The sequence below is a fragment of the Amblyomma americanum genome, chromosome 1 (genome assembly GCF_052857255.1).
Source record: "Amblyomma americanum isolate KBUSLIRL-KWMA chromosome 1, ASM5285725v1, whole genome shotgun sequence".
In the NCBI taxonomy this organism is placed as follows: Eukaryota; Metazoa; Arthropoda; class Arachnida; order Ixodida; family Ixodidae; genus Amblyomma; species Amblyomma americanum.
The window spans coordinates 168,270,875-168,290,568 of NC_135497.1; the positions used below are offsets into that span (position 1 = coordinate 168,270,875).

Consider the following 19,694-nt stretch of genomic DNA (forward strand, 5'->3'; position numbering starts at 1 on the left):
AGTAAAATCACATCTCAAAACCAATTGTATTACTAATCGTTTTCTGCTATCACAGGTTAATACGCTTTTCACTTACAATTGCAATTCACCTCAAGTGTCAGCTAGTTATGAATAGTGGGTGAATATATTCACTCCAAAGGCATTCCTTGCAAAGCAGCAACGACAGTGCCTTCCTTTCGGCGTCACAAACTTTTCTTCGTGAAAGCAGGCAGATCGTTTCGGAAGTCGAGATGGCGGCTTCCCTCTTGCTTCTTGTTCGTCTTTCTCAGAGTCTTTGGCTTGCAAAGCTCTCGATGTTTCAGAATGCTTATCGCCTTGTGGTTTCGGCAACACGATGGTTGTTAGCGATGCGAATGAAGCGCAGAGACGTCAGGCGCATTTACCACTACCAGCGCGCCCTCATGGCAACAAAATGTACCCTACAGCAAATTTAATTGCAAAACTGAGAGCTCCTCTCATTTTCCGTCCTGTTTTTAAGTTTGCAACACACTTTTTTAGCAAAATAGAACGTTATTGTTTTAATTCATTGCGCTGCTGTTTTTTTTTCCCTTTTTAAGATGACATGTTCACTCCGCTGTCAGCGCACCTTCGCCGCAACAAAAGTTCTTGCAAGAGCGAATTTAATTTCAAAACTGAGAACGCTTCTTGTTTTCATTAGTATTTTTCAGGTCGAAACAGTTTTTTGACTAAATAATAGATTTCTAATTTTATTCGCGACAGCTTCACAACAAAACGTTAGCATATGGCCCCTTGTACAATTAAATGCTTCTGGGGTGGAGCCTGGCTGGTGTCTGATTACTTGATCCGTAAGAAGTGCTCTCAAACACTGTTTAGTGATTTTGACGTCACGCTTACAAACTTGTGGTGCGTAATATGGCCCCAGAAAATTATATATAATATAATTGGTTTTTGGGGAAAGGAAATGGCGCAGTATCTGTCTCATATATCGTTGGACACCTGAACCGCGCCGCAAGGGAAGGGATAAAGGAGGGAGCGAAAGAAGAAAGGAAGAGAGAGGTGCCGTAGTGGAGGGCTCCGGAATAATTTCGACCACCTGGGGATCTTTAACGTGCACTGACATCGCACAGCACACGGGCGCCTTCGCGTTTTTCCTCCATAAAACCCCAGAAAATTAGAAATCGGTTTTGCGGGAAAGTAAATGGCGCAGTATCGGTCTCACACATCGGCGGACGCCTGAACCGCGCCGTAAGGGATGAGATAAATGAGGTACTAAGAGAAGAAAGGAAGAAAGCGGTGCCGTAGTGGAGGGCTCCGGAATAATTTCGACCACCTGCGGATCATTGATATGTACTGACATCGCATAGCACGCGGGCGGATTTGCGTTTCTGCCTCCACCGAAACGCGTCCCGTCTGTTCTCCGTCAGGTAGTTACACGCAGTGACCGAACGCTCCGCGAGTTCTACCTTGAACGATTAATAACTGGACGCCCCACTCCAGTTGTAACCTACACAGTGCTGTGCGCGTGTGTGATTTAATTCCTCTTAAATTAACTAATCCCGCGCACAACCTGGACACATTACTTATTGTGTAAAAAGTTTGTACATTTTACTTCTCCCCCTGTCCTCTATTCCTGTCCCCTCACCTCTTTCATTTCATTTCTCCATTCTGCCTGCTGTCCTTTATTTCCGCTGCCCCAGCTCAGGTGCTTCAGTATCGATGGCAGATGCCGGGGCTAAAAAATCTTTTCCTTCCTTTTTACTATTATTTTTAATAAAACCACTACCACCAGAGTGCAAAAGTTCGACATGGGTGTTCAAAGATTTGAACTTTCACTTTGTCTCACTATTCTGCGGCTAGTGGGAACAAAATGGGTCCTTTTTTGTTTCTTTATCTTTTTTTTCTTGCATAAATGGTGGCCACTTTTTTGAAGAACCAAATTTCTGCGCATGTTTCGTGCAAATGTCCTCACTTTTGTTTGTGAATCTCGAGCTGACAATATATGATTATAATGGGTTGTCGAGTGCACTTTTATTTTCTGCACATGCTACACTGTTCTGCTCGTGCCTCTTTCTCACTTTTTTATTATTGTTAGGGGGGGGGGGGAGCCACGTCATGCCAAGTGCCCAGTTTTTTCTCCCTAGCTCCCCCATCACTATGATGGAAAGTAAAGGTATTACTATTACATTACAAATGGCCATTATCACTGCATATGATGAACAGTGCATCAGTTTCAATGCAAATGGTGCATCACTAAGTGCATGGCACTTAATGCAAGTCGCAGTGCTCGAAATGAATGCAGCATTAGCAAAGAGTCCTCATACATATATAGAGACGTGTAAACATCACAGTTACATCAGTTAGGTGGTATGCGTGTAGAGGTGTTCATTGAACAGCAGAACATGAAGCACAGTCATGCCGAGCCGTACAAAACAATGCAGGCAATACTGCATGAAAAGTCCCGTTGCAGCAACTCAATGGTTAGGCCATTAACACTTTTGCACCTTGGAGAAGTAAAACAGTACAATCAGAAAAAAGCAGATACAAACTTACTAGATATCACAAATCTGCGTCTTGTAAAATTTAAAAAGGCACCGTTAAAATTACGCAAAAACAACTTTACTAGAGAATATTACACGCCTTCTGCGTCACACACTGACTAGAGAATATCACACTCCTTCTGTATCTTGCAGAAGGTAAAGAGGCACCATTTAAAAAATACACAGAGGCAGACTAGAAATTATCACAGACCTTCTGCTTCTTGCAGAAGGTAAAAACGCACCGTAAGAGAAAACCACACCTTCTGAGTCTTGCAAAAGGCTGCAAAAAAGTGTGCCAGAAAACAAGAGTTAAAAACAATAAAAAAACTTATGTTGATTGCAGCTGTAATTGGTTTTGCAGCAGCACCACCATGAAAGAGATGGCCAGTACGAGCTGCTCGTGCAGGCTCGCCGATTCCCTTTTCGCGTCCCGCACTGTTGTTGCAAGGTCTGACATTGTGGCTGATAGCCGCCTTCTGTCTGGAGCAGCCTCGTTGAGGTGCTGCACATAAAAGAAAGTTCAATAGCAAACCTTTGCTCCAAATACATTCAAAGATCATTTCACTTTCATGTTATAGATGACCTACTGAAATATACTGGGCCACATCCCACAAGAGACGGTCATGGTGAGGTTAAGCACAGGTTTAGAACAGTGGACGCAGCAACATTAAGTTGCATGGAGCTGCTTCTGCTGCACACAATGTGGCGCATCCTGTAAGCCCATACATCCAGGAGGCGTGCCTGAAAATCCGGCATCCTGCCCCTTGCGTGCCTTAGCGAGGTCTGCTCTGCATCTTGTCTCCCTAAGCAGCTTGCCCACCTCCTTGTCCTGCTACTTCCTCAACCGCAATGGACGGCCTGGAACTGCCGATGCGGGTGGTGCAATGGGCTGCTACTGGTGGGTGCCTGTTGGAGGGGAAACAGACTGAATGTACACTTGTCATGCGACACAGCACGATGTGGAATAAGCAAACTGTTTGCTGCAACGTCTGAGGGGAGCAGCACTACTTGTCAATATGCCGGATCTGAAGGAAACTTTTGTGGACATAGTAAAACAACTGTGACTGTATGGCGCTCCTGTAAATGCTATTTATTAGAAGCACCCTGAAAAGAGGGTAATGCGGAGCCTGCATACTGGCAGGTCACCTCACTGGCTGTTTCAGCACACTGCCGATGCTGCTGCAGCTCATCCACCAGCAGTTCAGCGGATGTCTCCCCCGTCTCCTCCAGCCAGGATGTTTGACTGGCGTCGTCTACATGAAATCATTACACAAGACACAATTGCCTAGCAAACAGTTTCAGCAAAGTGTTAAATGTGTACGACTAAAATGTGTGGTTAGTCGGTACTATGGCTGAAGGTGAAAAATCACTACCAGAAAAGGAAGGTAAAGAAGCTGAGGCGGCATTTGCAATCTCGAGTTTACGCACTACTACACCTTCCAAAATTAGCAAAACTGCAGATGAGGTCATCAGCAGTGTACACAAGCTGTAAGACATACACATAAAATGGTTTGAAATGCAGTTCACCTACCAGCTGCAGACTGGCCTCCCTCTGCAGGCAGCTTCTCCTTGGCTCGCTGACCACTGAAACTCTTGACGAGAAGAGAGGTGGGCTGGGCTGCTCCTGCAAGAAGGCACAGTGCCTCACGTCAAAACATGAATGTCTCGAAGTTCATCATAGGGTTGCATTGCTTACAGCACATGGCCCTGAGGTTCGGTCAAGAATCCTTCATCACCACCAAGCTGCAAACTTTGCAACTGACTGTAACGTCACAGCAGTTGACTAACGACAGTGGTCATACCTGGTGGAGACGGGGGGGGGGGGTGAGGCGCTACAAGCTGCTCAAAATAAGATCCCGCGACGCCCCTGACGCTCACTGGCCCGATGATAAGCTGAATGGCTTGGCCACCCACAGCCGGCAGTCTGCCGCCACCGGCGCCACTGCGACAGGACCGTTCACGCGGTCCTCCACAGAACAATGTTGACAGGCTTACCCTTGGCCAGCTTGCAGCCACGCCAACTCCGCTCGCCGCGGGAAAGCCACTACTGTTGAACTGCTGCCAGCTCCACGAGCAAAGCCCAGTTGCGATGACCTCTTCGATGGAGGCAATTACCGGGCAGAGCTAACTCTTATTTTCTTCCCCCATCCCCCGACCAGTACATCTCTCTCTCTCTCTCTCTCTATATATATATATATATATATATATATATATATATATATAGAGAGAGAGAGAGAGAGAGAGCTAACCCTTATTTTCTTCCCCCATCCCCCGACCAGTACATCTCTCTCTCTCTCTCTCTCTCTCTATATATATATATATATATATATATATATATATATATATATATATATATATATATATATATATATATATATATATATATATATATATATATATATATATATATATATAAGTTAAAGGAAATGAGGGGCCCGTTTGACAAATTTGTGCTGCTTTATAAGTAATTTTCTTTAAGCAATTTATTAATCTAAGAATTATTATCCTACTGATAAGCATAACACATTAAAAAAAAATTTAACGTTCCCCTATGCACCTTGGTTTCGGTGACTGTTGGCTCCCTTCACAAATTTGTCAAACGGGCCCCTCATTTCCTTTAACTTGTCTGCTGATAGCTTAACGAGGGTCTCGGTTCTGGCAGTCTTAATGTCAAAGGCAGCATAAGAGGGCTCTCGCACAGTTTCCGCCCTCGCCGTTAGATGACGTTCTACGTCACGCTCGCGGTATTACAGGACGTGCTACGTCCGCCGCTATGGTCGAGGGTGGCGCTGGTGAACACTCTCAAGGCTCGCTTACACCCCGTAAACATAAATACCCACGAGAGCAGCAGATTGGACAGCCGTCGCCGTAGCTCAGTTGGTAAGAGCACCGGACGCGATATTCTATTCGGAGGTCGTGGGTTCGGATCCCACCGGCGGCATGGTTGTTTTTTCTGCTATATAAGTATTTTCTTTAAGCATTTTATTAATCTAAGAATTATTATCCTACTGATAAGCATAACACATTAAAAAAAAAATTTAACGTTCCCCTATGCACCTTGGTTTCGGTGACTGTTGGCTCCCTTCACAAATATATATATATATATATATATATATATAATATATATATATATATATATATATATATATATATATATATATATATATTATATATATATATAGTCACCGGCTGTGAGATAATGCTCTCGGTATGTTTACTACGGCGGCTGACGATAGCTGGTGAGCAGCTGGCTTTGTTTTTCGCATGTGGACGATCGCCTGTGCCCTCGCACGCTCTGCGTTGCAGTTTTCTTATCGCAGGAACCCGAAATTGCGAGCTAGGCTGCCTCTGTTCGCGCGCCTTGCGAGTCTGGTCCAAAGGCTGCAGTCTAAAAGAATAAATGTTATGAGCAGTGTGGTGCGCTGCGTGAAATTCTCGCATATATGGGCGCACTTGTAAGGGCACCAAACTGCTCAAAACATTTATTTTGTTGGATCAGCGGTTCTCGCACCAAACTCACAAGGCGCGCGAGCTTCAGATGCTTAGCGCGTCATTTCGGGTTCCCGCGATAAGAAAACTGCAACGCTCTGCCTGTGCGTGCGTGGCCATCTCAGCGAGCAAAACGCAGACAAACGACCCCCTAAAGGGTGTGCCTATGACTGTGCTGTCTACGCGGCGATCGGGCAGAGGCGAAAAAGCGAAGCTGCCCCCCAAGCTATCGCTAGCCGCCGTGAACGTGCAGACAGCACTATCTCGCACCCGGTGACTATCATTTCGCGGCACTGACTCCAGTGGAAGACACGGTTTCCGTCTTTCGTGTTAAGTCTTGTGGGCTGCTGTACATGCCACGAATGGCGCCAATGTTCAGCCGACTTGACTGCCAGGCCCTTTGTATTTAAGGCGGCGGCAATGTCCTCCTAAAGCTCCCGCCTGCGAGCCGCCGTGTACTCAGGCGAGAGCTCTGACGAGGCCCGTGCCAAGGGCGGATGCTCTTCGAGATATTCGGTGAGCAACCACTCTATCCGTCGCCTCTTTGGTGGTGTTGCCATTTCAAATGATAACAGTATTTCATCCCGATTCCCTATCGGCCAAGGAAATTTATTCTTTAGACAGGGAATAAATATTCGGGAATCTACAACACTGTTCATTCACTTGCACATACGTGCGCTGCATTAGAACAACTAGTAGAGTTATGAAAGAGCAAGGACGAGCGAGACGGTTTAAACTGTGCAGCTGACCGTTTCCCTCGCCCTCGTTCTTTCCCACGGCCGTATTCGCTCAGTTTTATCATCGATAGTGAGCGACCACCGCCAGCAAACTTACCTCAACAAGTCATCTTCGTCGAATTTCGTGCGAAAATCTCTTTGCGAGCTGATTCCTGCGCACCTACGGCCTTCACTGCATTCAATCAAATTTTTCTACGCTTAAGACCTCGGCACAATACTTTGATTTTAGTCGACACGTAAAAAAGGAGAAACTTGTCGTGGAATCACCTGTTTCTTTGCATGTCGCCATGCTCTCGCATTACGACTACCAGCGCGCCCTCATGGCAAGAAAATGTACCCTACAGCAAAGTTAATTGCAAAACTGAGAGCGCCTCTATTTTCCTTCCGGTTTTTAAGCTTTCAACACACTTTTTTTAGCAAATAGAAAGTTATTGTTTTAATTCATTGCGCTGCTGTTTTTTTCTTTTTTAAGATGACATGTTCACGCCGCTGTCAGCGCACCTTCGCTGCAACATAAGTTCTTGCAAGAGCGAATTTAATTTCATAACTGAGAACTCTTGTTTTCATTATTTTTTGAGTTCGAAACAGTTTTTGACAAAATAAAAGAATGCTAATTTTATTCGCGGCAGCTTCACAACAAAACGTTAGCATATGGTCCCTTGTACAAATAAATGCTTCCGTGGTAGAGCCTTGCTGCTGTCTGACTGATTACCTGATCCGTCAGAAGGGCTGTCAAACACTGTTTAGTGATTTTGACGTCACGTTTACAAACTTGTGGTACGTAATATGTCCCCAGAAAACTGGAAATTGGTTTTTGGGGGAAAGGAAATGGCGCAGTATCTGTCTCACACATCGGCGGACGCCTGAACCGCGCCGTAAGGGATGAGATAAAGGAGGTACTAGGAGAAGGAAGGAAGAAAGCGGTGCCGTTGTGGAGGGCTCCGGAATAATTTCGACCTCCTGGGGATCATTGACATGCACTGACATCGCATAGCACACCGGCGGATTTGCGTTTCGCCTTCACCGAAACGCGGCCGCCGCGGTCGGGTTCAAACCCGTGTACTCCGAATATGGCCCAGCTGTTTTTCATTTTCTGGATGTGATGTTCCCGATGAATGACTTTGTGGATGAATTGATAAGGCTGAATCCTTCAAGTTGGGCAGCAGCTCATGCCACCTAGCCAACGCTTTTCCGCTGTCAGGGCATACCCGCACGGGGAGCAGCAGCGACTGAACAGCAAACTTAAATGCAAAACTGAGGGTACTTCTTGTTTTTCTTGGTGTGTTGAGATTTAAATACAGATTCTAAGCAAATTAAAGCCTCACTCATTTTATTCACTGCGTCTTTACTGCAAAACGTTAGCCTAAGGTCCCTTGTCGTGCAAATAAATGCTACCGGCGCGGAGCCACCGCAGAGTTGCTGCTAATTGCCTGACTCCACTATCAGAATCTCGTGTTGTCCTTTTACCGCGACAGTGTCAAGGAGCTCGTGTCGCAGAAAAGCAGGTGTCGTCGGCGGCGTTGGCCGTGAGCGAAAAATGACTTATCTCAGTGGACACCTGAACCGCGCGGTACAGGTGCCAGGGAGAATTGTGAGACAGGCGTCATTTCCTTTCCTTAAAACCACTTTTCATTTAATTTCCCTTCCCTTACGGCCCCGCTCGGGCGTCCACCGAAATATGTGAGACAGGCGTCGTTTCCTTAAATTGCCCCACGTGCAACGTGTCGCGCCGAACGGCCAAAGGCGATCCGTGCACTCCTTGGGAACGCTGCAACACGCTGTCGCGTCTCACTCCTAAAGACGAAGCTTTAAGTGTCCTCCAAATTTTTGACGTCAAGCTCCGTAATTCGGCCCCAGGTTATGTTAGAAGTCGAGATGGCAGTTCCCCTTTTAATTTTTTTGTGTGTATTCATGAAATTGTTGCCGCGCAAAATTATCACCACAATAGCGCTAACAGCCCTCGATATTTTAAAAGGGTTGTCTTCCAGTTTAGCTAGAACGATTATTGGTATTGCAGAGCACGAAGCGCAGAAGGACGTCGGACACATTAGAGACTAGCAGCGCACGCATACAAGGCGTTTCGAAGTACGCATGTGTATTCTTCTCTTATGTGTGCTCAATGCCTTCTTGTGCCTTATTGATCTCATGCAACCCTAGCAATCCCACCAAGCAACCTTTGTTAATAGTTGCAGACTTCCTGCATTAGAAAGGAGATTGTTCAGGGTAGTGGGTGATTCACATGAGGTTCCATGGCGCAAAAGCTGGGACACGACAGAACACGAGAGCATTAAAGACATCCACTTGATATTCTGTTTAGCTTATGACAAATTTATGGGGCTTTAACGTCCCCAAGCGACTCAGGCTAAGAGGGACTCCGTAGTGAAGGGCTGAGTAATATTCGGCCACCTCGGGATCTTTTACGTGCACTCACATCGCACATCACACGGCATTTAGAATTCGACCGCCACGGGCGGTATCGAACCCGCGTCTTTCGGGTCTGCAGCCGAGCGCAATGAAGCACTGTGCAACGGCGGCGGCTTGCCCTTGACATTCAGAGACACTTGTTTCTGGACAAATCCTGTATTTCTTCGAAAAACAGTGCTCCAGTAATTATCAGCAACAAATTGAAGAAAAAATCCGCGTTAGTAAAATATGTAACGAAATCAAGCAAAAATTCGAGAAATTCAGATAACGTCTACACGAATAAACCATATAAAATGAAATAGTCTATCGTCCGGAAGCACATGCAACGTCCATTGATTCCGCACGACGCCACGTCCACGAGGCCCACCATGGGTGCTGGTCTTCACGCATCCGCATATATGTTATTGAGCAGCAGGTGGCCGGTCATCTTCAGCTTCAAGTACATAATACCGCAGGCAGGTCGGGTGGGCGCAGAAGCCGCCCTGAGCTCGAACGCCAGCGCTTGCCTCATCTTCTCAAGACGATGAAGTGCGGCCCATCACTGGCGTTCGAGCTCCTTCGCCTGTGCGGCTTCCTGCAGCCAACCCGCAAGCGCCTCCGACGCCATGCTAGCCGTCGAATACGCCGGCCATATAGCAGAGGACACTCGGCACGACGAAACTCAGCACAGGTGGTACCAGCGCCACAGACCTAAAAGCAGCATGGTCTGTGGCGAGGTGGGGTCCTCGAGAGCCAGCATGGAAGAGAACCAGGCGGTGGTCGACGAGGTGTTCCGCTTCTTCAGAGACCTGGAGGACACCACGGGCACCAGATTCATCGACAGCGGGGTCTCTCGCAACATGTTGGGCTCGAGCAGCAGCGTGTCCGGCAGCCAGAAGCACGAGGCGGCTACCTTCGATGCGTTGGCTGTGCGGACGGCGCGGACGCAGGCGACGACAACGGCGTGCCAGGCGGCGACTGGGGCTGTGACCGACCCGCTTGCCACGTTGACCAGCGCGGCCATTGTCAGGTGCAGTCACCTCGCGCCGATGGAGAATGGCGAGGAGGTTGGTCTGCGCAACACAGAAACGGCATTTAGACGACTGGGCGGAGAGCACAACGTATTCTATTATGTCGATGAGATGAACGCAAGCCACAACCGCGCGAAGAGAGCACGTAGAACGTACCTTAACATCTGGCCGCTCACTCCTTGGCTGCCAGGCTTGAAGCATGAAGAAGTGGTTCCACTGTGGCTGTTGCAATTCGAAGCTGTAGGCGCGATGCGGCTTCATCGGGGAAGGGCAGACAGTAGCAGCTCCCAGAAGAACGCTGGCGCTCCGCGCTCGGGTACCACCGTGGGCTCGTGCGTCGCACCAGGTTTCAAGAACGACTCCGCGGCTGTGGCAAGGGCCGGCGTTGTCTCCGAGCGTAGCCGGTGGCTCCAGTAATAGTTCCGCAGAGCGCTGGAACATCGTCGAGTTGCACCGAGATGAGGACAGCGAGGCCTACGTTCAACGGTGTCTTCTTGCAGTGCAGCAGCAGTGACGTGGCTCTTGGGGCTCGTAAACGGACTGCGTTCAACGAAAGATGTTCGACGCGTGACTAGCACTGAGCGTGATTCGATGGCAGGTACGCCGCGTGACACGTGCAGTGGCTACACCTGATTGGTGAAAACGTCGGAAGCGGATGTGGTGGTTCGTATGCAACGAAAAGAGTCGAAGAAAGCGGATGGTGACGTCAAACCATAGAGGCGGGGGCGGGGAGGAAAGCGCCGTTTTTTGATGGTAATAAAGATTGTTTCAATCAATCAATCAGGAAAAATTTAGAGCAGAGGCCGTCATGCATGCAGGAAGGAAAGCTCAGGAGAGGCCCTCGCTATCCGAGCTGCACACCAAAAAGTTTGTCACGCGTTTTCGCAAGGACTACTGGGAGTCTTTTGCCGACGGCGAGGCAACCAAGAGTAACGCTGCACGCCGCGGCGTCGTGTGAGATAATAGGTCCATTTTTTTACTTACACTGGCTACACTAGTGTATCATTGTTTCACTTTTTTTTTGCCAATGAAGAAAAAGTGTAGCTCCGCCCATCTCCACGGACGCATTTGTTTTATGCGTAGTGTAGCACGAGGACTACACTTTCTACACCGCTTTTTTTGGAGGTGTAGGCTAGCAGACGAAAAAGAAGGAGCGCGTTTCAAACGATAAATTGGAAAATTGGTTTTTGGTAAAATGAAATGGCGCAATATGTGTCTCACATATCAGCGGACACCTGAACCGCGCAGTAAGAGTGGGGTTAAAGGAGGGAGTGAAAGAAGAAAGGAAGCAATAGGTGCCGTAGTGAAGGGCTCCGGAATAATTTCGATCACGTGGGGATCTTTAATATGCACCGCCATTTTCTGACTAAATGCCGCAAGCGGTTGCTGCGCAGTATCGCAAGTCTGGGATGATCGTCCGCCTGGACGACGCCAGCTTTATGGCGGTGCACTCACGATACGAAGACAGTAGCAACCTCACCTAATACGAAGATAAAAGCTGCTTACAGGACTGAAAGTGCGAATTTAAGTGCGCTGAACGCTACTTCGCGCTTAGGTAAGACGCGTTCGGTCGGTTGGTATCGGCGCTCAGCGACCCACGTGAAAAATGTATTTTGCGTACATGGTCGTGTATACGTATCCATGTATGTTAGTGCGAAGCTCCCTAAGCTTACAGTACCGTTTTTCACGCCTGTGTATTAATACGTCGGCGCCTGAAGTGGTCGGTCAGGCCGCTGTCTGAGAGCGGAGGGACAGCCATCGAAAGTCGCACCCTATATGCCGCGGAACGCCGGTTTCAACGCGGCGCAGAACGCTGTTTCCCTAGTTACGAAATATGCATGGATGCTTTGTATTGCGCGTGAGGAACTCGTCGTCGGCCCTTCATCCGACGATGAACTTACTGCGCAAGTAGCGACGGCTGCAGAGCAGACGATACAAGTTTGTGTGTTGCGGTGCATTTGAGGAGAAACAAAAATGACCTTTGCATTTCTCTACCGACTCGCCGAGGCGGCTCAGTGGTTAAGGCGCTCGACTACTGGTCCAGAGTTCCCGGGTTCGAACCCGACCGCGGCGGCTCCGTTTTTATGTAGCAAAACGCTAAGGCGCCCGTGTGCTGTGCGATTTCAGTGCACATTAAAGGTCCCCAGGTGGTGGAAATTATTCCTGAGCACTCCACTACGGCACTTCTCTCTTCCTTTCTTCTTTCACTCTCTCCTTTATCTCTTCCCTTACCGCGCGTTTCAGGTGTCCAACGATATATGACAGATACTGCGCCATTTCCTTTCCCCCAAAACCGATTATTATTATTATCATTATTATTATTATTATTATTATTATTATTATTATTATTATTATTATTATTATTATTATTATTTCTGTACCGTAATGAACACAACGTGAAAACGTATTGCAGTATATATTTCTTCATTTCATCTCATAATAAACTATGACGACACAAAAATTCAGGGGTTGTCGTCTGTTCCCGAGGAAAACGGTGCTCCGTATCACGCCATTGGCTGACGCTTGTGCAGACGAGTGCAGCGACTCACGTCATAGCTGTAGCCGCACCTCCACTGGCCTGCACGAGCTTGCCACCTTCCAGGGTCGCAGGGAGGGCGCGCTGCCTATCCAGACTGCGGAACGCAATCAAAGCAGGCTTTTGCAGTTGCTATTTTTAAAGCGAAAGCTTTACTAGCCGCGAACTTGCGATTTCGCCGTGGCGGTGCTCCGAGGAGACATATGACGTCACAACCCACCTCTCCGCGGATATTTCTCACTCCATCGCTCCTAGTCACTACTGCGCATGCGCCACTAGTAGTACCGAGCCACAGGTGTTCCGCCGCTGCAGCTTTCCTCAAAATCGAACTTTCAGTTTTCAGTTTTCTCTTTCTTCTTTCCCTCCCTCCTTTATCCGTTCCTTTACGGCGCGGTTGGGGTGTTCACCGAGATATGTGAGACGGTTACTGTGCGCCCCGCCGCGGTGGCTAAGTGGTTAGGGCGCTCGACTACTGATCCGGAGTTCCCGGGTTCGAACCCGACCGCGGCGGCTGCGTTTTTATGGAGGAAAAACGCTAAGGCGCCCGTGTGCTGTGCGATGTCAGTGCACGGTAAAGATCCCCAGGTGGTCGAAATTATTCCGGAGCCCTCCACTACGGACCTATTCTTCTTTTCGTCTTTCACTCCCTCCTTTATCCGTTCCCTTACGGCGCGGTTCAGGTGTCCAAAGATATATGAGACAGATACTGCGCCATTTCCTTTCCCTCCCAAAAAAACCAATTATTTAAACCAATTTTACTGTGCCATTTCCTTTCCTCTAATACCAAACTGAACAAGTGAGCCGACGTCGTTCATGGAGTTTTTTGGCATTGACAACTTTGCAAAGGCCATTCATTTTCACGAAATGAAAGGCGCACAACCGGCTCCGTGGGTCAGTGGAGACCTCATTCTCGCTTTCACGTACTTGGCGTTGGTGTCCAAGTGAAAATTGAAATTTTGAGCAAAGGAAATGGCGCAGTATTTGTGCCACATATCGGCGGACACCTGAATCGGGCCGTAAGGGAAGGTATAAAGAAGAGGAGAAAGGAGAAAAAGAGGTGCCGTAGAGGACGGTTCCGGAATAATTGCGACCACCTGGGGATCTTCAACGTGCTCTGACAACGCACAGCGCACGGGCGCCTTAGCGTTTCGCACTCATCGAAATGCAGCCGCCGCGGTTGGGTTTGGAGTTCCGGGGTCCGGCCTTCGTCATAATCGAGTTGCATTCGGCGAAGGGGCTTATCGCAACTGCGGTAAGCGCGGGAAGGAACTTTCATTTGTTGTGGTAGCCCACCATTGTACGTAGTGTCTGTCGTCGCTTTTGTCTGCTTCGTTGTGCGACGGCGGATGTATGCGCCCCTGGGACCCTTGGAGGTTACACTTTGCAAAATATGCTGTTATACTTACATCGGGTTCATCGTAGTCTCGTGTTAATCGCGGGGCTAGAATGTTAACCTCACTAGATGAAGTGAAGGGACAAAGTTTTTCTTCAGACAAATTGTGTATATATACACACCCTCTGCCACTTTACAGAAGGAAAGAAAACCGAATCTAGCGTACACTTCGAAGAGTATGCTTGTTTGTGTTCTTGTTTTTTCTGATATAAACTGTTACACATGTTGCCACTGAAATAGAACTTGTTGCTCTGTGCCATGTCATGTTTCATTCCTTTTCTTTAAACTGTGTGTCTAGGATCAAGCTGCGTATTTAATGATGTTTCCGAACCAACTATCCCACCTTAATGCAGTGTATAGTACTGCTTTTAACATTTAGCTGCCTTCGCTAAGCTGCGCGTGGACAAGGTGGTCTCCCGATCGAGAAAAAAAAATTAAGCCAATGTTTAACACGGCTAAACGTAAGTAGGTGCGGCAAAAAATTTCCAACTTGGAACCTCGTCGGTCTGGCCGCTGAAGCCGCCGCGGCCGCTCGAAACTGGTTTCAGAACGATAATTCTACTTAATGTACTAATGCGCTAATGTATTTATGCGCTAAACCTGGCATCATTCAGGATGTGGCCGTTCTCGGAAAGGTGCGTTGTAGCGCCCACAGAATGGTAAGGTCTAGAATTAGCTTAGACTTGAAGAGGGAACGGAAGAAGCTAGTGAAGAGGAAGACCATTAACGAGTTAGCCGTAAGAGGGAAAGCACAGGAGTTTAGGATAGCGCTGCAAAACCGATATTCGGCTTTAACTGAGGAAGATGATCTTGATGTTCATTCAATGCACGATAATCTGACATCAATAATTACGGAGTGCGCAGTAGAAGTAGGCGGTAGGACAGTTCGAAAGGATACCGGGAAGCTATCTCAGGTGACGAAAGATCTGATTAAGAAGCGCCAAAACATCAGGGCATCTAACCCTACCGATAGAGTAGAACTAACGGAGATATCAAAGTTACTAAATAAGCGCAAGATAGCCGACATAAGGAACTTTAATATGGAGAGAATCGAGCTTGCTATAAAGAACGGAGGTAGCCTAAAAACAGTGAAGAGGAAACTAGGCATAGGTAAAAACCAGATGTATGCATTAAGAGACAAGCAGGGCAATGTGATTAACAATATGGATAAGATAGTTAACGTAGCCGAAGAGTTCTACACAGACCTGTACAGTAGCCAATGTAATCAGAGCGCTAACGAGACAGACACCAGTGCACAGCAATGCGTCATCCCGCCAGTAACGAAAGATGAAGTAAAGAAAGCCTTAGAAGCATTGAAAAGGAGAAAAGCAGCTGGGGAAGATCAGGTAACAGCAGATCTGTTGAAGGATGGAGGGGACATCGTGCTTGAAAAACTAGCCACCCTGTATACGCAATGCCTTATGACCTCGACTGTACCAGAAGCTTGGAAGAATGCAAACATTATCTTAGTTCATAAGAAGGGAGACGCCAAGGACTTGAAAAATTACAGGCCGATCAGCTTACTATCCGTTGCCTACAAAGTATTTACTAAGGTATTCGCTAATAGAGTCAGGGCAACGTTAGACTTTAATCAACCAAATGATCAGGCAGGCTTTCGTAAAGGATATTCCACAATAGATCATATTCACACTATCAATCAGGTGATCAGGCAATGGAACCCCTGACACGCAGACCCTATGCGAGAAAGGAAAGCTTTCCATTTGGCTCTCGTCGTGGTCGAAACTGCTCTGGAGGCGACACGAAATGGAGCGGCGGTCCGTGATCAACACAACTGTCTGTTCTTGACCGGAGGGAGCTCCCAAGACAGCTTCGGCCGCAGATGAGGCCACTCTACCATCCAGACAGATAACCAGAATGTACATCACGCGGCATGCGCAGCGTAGCTGCTCCGCACTTGTCTGTCGCGGCAAGCATTAGCACAGAAATGTAAAATGCCCCCTCTTCGACGGGCAAATCTCTTCTCCCTTTTCACTGCTGCAATATACCTCTGTCTTTAAAAACGGCCTCGGTAAGCACTACGTGGGAGTTGCATTGCCAGTGACCTTGCTTTCATCAGTGGAGTCCTCTCCGGTCGCGCCTTTTTTCTTCGTTCTGCATCTAGTACTGCATCTTTTTAATTTTTTTTAAGGAGACCTTCTTCTCGGTTGCGTTACTCAAGAATAAAAAACTTGGAGAGCGCTGCAGTCTGCTACAATGGAGAAATGCGAAAGCACTTAAGTTTTGATGTCAGCACCTTTTTTTTGCGAGTCATTGTGTTCACGTTACAATTATCACGTGACCCTTGGATGCCGTCAGTAACTTTTTTCACAAGTCATCGTTGTCTAACATCCGTACACATCCCCAATACACTTTACCGTCGTACACACTACAACGCGTTAACTTCGTGCCCCTCTAACACGCTTTAACCAACGACCCTTCGTGGCGCACAGATTTTTTGATACTTTTTTCGAGACAATTTATTTCTCCCTCTGGAGTCTGGTGGAGCTGGTGTTCGGCAATGCTTGTTCGTCAGATTATTTCAAGGTTTTTCTTTTTTTTTTATAAAACAGCAAACCATCCATCCTGCTAGCTGTGTTATATAGACGATTAGGTGCTCATTTGCCTATTCTGTTTGTGTTCACTGGCATAGGAGTGTGGGGCCTTTGGGGGCTTTTCTTAAGTCGCCGACACATTATATTTGCTCACTTACGTTTGTTCTTAGAATTCCCCCAGAAGACAGATAGAGAAAGTTCTGTCCGAGACGTTGTTTCCTGTACAAATGTATTCGCAGCCTTACCTCTCCTTTCTAGACAACAGCGGGTGCAAAGGAACACGTTCAATCGGCCGCAAAGATTTCATTTTTTAAACTTTACACTTCAACCTTACCTGTCAAAACGTGGCTTCGCAAAAAAGAGACGTTCCTGCCATAGTCAGTGAATTGTCGCTTGTATCAGCAGCCATAAACTATTGTTCATTGTTTTGTGTCTTGTCGTGATGCCCTGTTTTTTTTTCTTGGGGGGGGGGGGGCAATAATCAACGGAGTCTGAAAAAGGGCATTGAGATTACGCCCTATACTATAAGATTTTTGCCTAAAGTGGAAGGTTCTAAGGTTCTATTTATTATTTTGCTGCTCATGGGACTGTTTAGCCTGTGGAAGAGCCGCATCACTGATCGGCACGCAGAGCCGCCACGTTCATCACAGTCTCGGTTAAGAGAGCAGTGCGCGTGCTACGGTGCGGTAGTACATGCTGCGCAGGATCGACTTCCTGCCTGGCTGCCTTTATTCGATGCATGCGCGTGTCTCCCGGAATTTTGATGTGCGGGAAAAGTGAGAGCAGGATGCTGGTGTGACTGTGTATGACGGGTTGCGGGATGCGACCTGGTCAAGTCGGGATTGAAGCCTGTAAGGGTGGGTATACTTCCATGCAATCAGGAAAAAATACCCTTCGTGGCGTATGTGTTGCGTGGCCGCCTAAAACACCGAGGGCCTGGTGTCGAGCCGCAATGCCGCCGGATTTCTTTTTTTCGAATCATTTTTGTGCTGACACGGTCTGCTGACAAGCTCTGGTGACACTCTCTGGTGACAGGTCCTGTAGACGTCAGTCATGAGACAAGGAATGCTTTCGCATTAAATTATTGCATGACTTCTTCTTGATAACGGTTGATGATTTAAAGTTCGTAAGGAGGCCAGGATAAAACCCCTTCCATTTATCCTGCTCTAACGGTAGACGACTGGAAGTTTAAACTCTTTCAAAACTTAAGTTGTTGCCTCAAGGAATTTCCGGGACGTATATTTGAGGAACTTCAGAATGTTCGTGGCCTGATGTACTATCATGATTCTTTTTCAAATGAATCGGCAGCCAACGTATTTACTATTCCCGTTTTCAGTAAGTGCGCCATCGAACCATAGCGCAAAGGATAGGTTTTTTTCCATGCGCACTGCAAAGCCCACGGCCCAATAAGAAAAATTTTTTTTCGTACCTATGGTGTATCATACACGGTGAATGAATAGGTTGCTAAGCACTAAAAGCATATTGTAGGAAAAATACGTACATCGAACTGTCTAGTGAGCCACACGCAGGTTTGACCGATCACGTTTGCAAACCGTTGCGATCACTCGAGCGTTGACACGAGCGGATTTCATGTGTAGGGACCCCATTAAAAACGTGATCATCACAGAAATTCAGGTATTTTCGGTCCTTAGGCAGTCAATGTGCTCTTATGAGTGTCAAAAATTCTTGTCACTCATTTCATTAAAAAAAAGTAGTCGCGCTCAGCTTACAAGCTAAGGTGACACTTGCCCTACCTGTTTTCGAACAAATCCGAGCAGCTGCTGAAAGATAAAGGTCTCTCTTTTACCTCGGGCTTGGCTTGCATGGCGCTAACACGTTCTCGAGCGCGAAAGCTCGCAAAGAAACTCGACTGCGCTCCGATAAATGAGCAGGCACCGAACCACTCTCCCGACCAGCCGGGGGATCATTGCAGAAAAACTGATCCGTCTAAACCGCATGAGCATGACCATGAAGGTGTTCCCGAAAAAGCGGTAGCTCATGAAATCCAAGGAACTGCCGATTCCATAGAGAATGGGGCAACAGGAACCAACGCGAAGGGTTCGATATTAACACCTGCTTCGACTTGTTGGGAGGAGTTGACTAAGGTTGATAGGAAAGCACTTATTGCAGAGCAGAAAAAAGACCCATCGTTAAGAGCTCTAAGCAATAGGGTGAGCGAGGGAGTCGCCAGAAAGAACATCAGCTTTCATGAGAAATCAGCCTTCAGTACAGGAAATACTGCGACTCAAAGGGACGCGCATATGAGCAACTCCTAGTGCCTGAGAAGTACCGGCGGCAGCTTCTAGAGCTCGCGCACGGAAATGCATGGGCGGACCACTTGGGCGTAAAGAAAACAAAAGCTAGATTAGCCCTCTAATATTACTGGCCTCCCTGCTGGAAAGATGTGGAACAGCTTGTTAGATCTCGAGACACCTGCCAGCGGGTCGGCAAGTCGACGGATAAATGGAAAGCACCCATGACGCTAGTTCCAATAATTACAGAGCCCTTTCGGCGTCTTGTAATAGATACTGTTGGCCCACTGCCAGCGTCCAACTCTGGCTGTCGCTACATTCTGACCTCACTGTGCGTGGCAACCAAATTTCCCGAGGCCATGTTCCCTTGAAGGAGCTAAGTTCCGCATGTGTTGTAGACGCCCTTTTGTCAATTTTCTCTCACGTGGGGTTCCCTCCAGAGATACAAAGCGATAACGGGAGCGTGTTCACAAGCTGCTTGACAACAACGTTCTTTGAACGGTGTTGGATTAAAATAATCCGCAGTTTCATTCACCACCCTCAGTCAAATCCAGTCGAGCGTATGCACTCAGTGCTAAAGCGGATACTTACGTCTCTGTGTCTTGAACATAAGGGAGATTGGGAAGGCTGCATTCCAGCAGCACTCTCTGCAATGAGATCCGTCCCCCACGAAAGCGCAGGATTTAGCCCCGCTGAACTAGTCTACGGACGTGACTTGAGGACCCCATTGCGCATGCTAAGGGAGTCATGGGAGGGTTACGGAGAGGATCCCTGTGTAGTGGAATACGTCCTGAAACTACTGG

General features: G+C 47.5%; 1 protein-coding gene across 5 annotated transcripts in view; it reads right to left on the reverse strand.

Annotated features, from left to right (window-relative positions):
- Positions 1 to 19,694, reverse strand: part of LOC144114153 (uncharacterized) — a 104,128-nt gene that overhangs the window by 65,605 nt on the left and 18,829 nt on the right. For 2 of the 5 annotated variants that reach the window (XR_013310958.1, XM_077647704.1), the window contains exons 4-5: positions 10,315 to 10,698; positions 9,340 to 10,200 (exon numbers count right to left, since the gene is read on the reverse strand). The exons of 2 other annotated variants lie outside the window; for them this stretch is intronic. Coding sequence is in view for 1 of the 3 variants with exons in the window: in XM_077647704.1 (XP_077503830.1) it covers positions 9,810 to 10,151 (342 nt within the window). In the remaining 2 variants the exon portion in view is untranslated. Of the gene's footprint in view, positions 1 to 4,036; positions 4,123 to 9,339; positions 10,201 to 10,314; positions 10,699 to 19,694 lie in introns of those variants that run through there. One more of the 5 variants, XR_013310962.1, reaches the window with a different exon arrangement.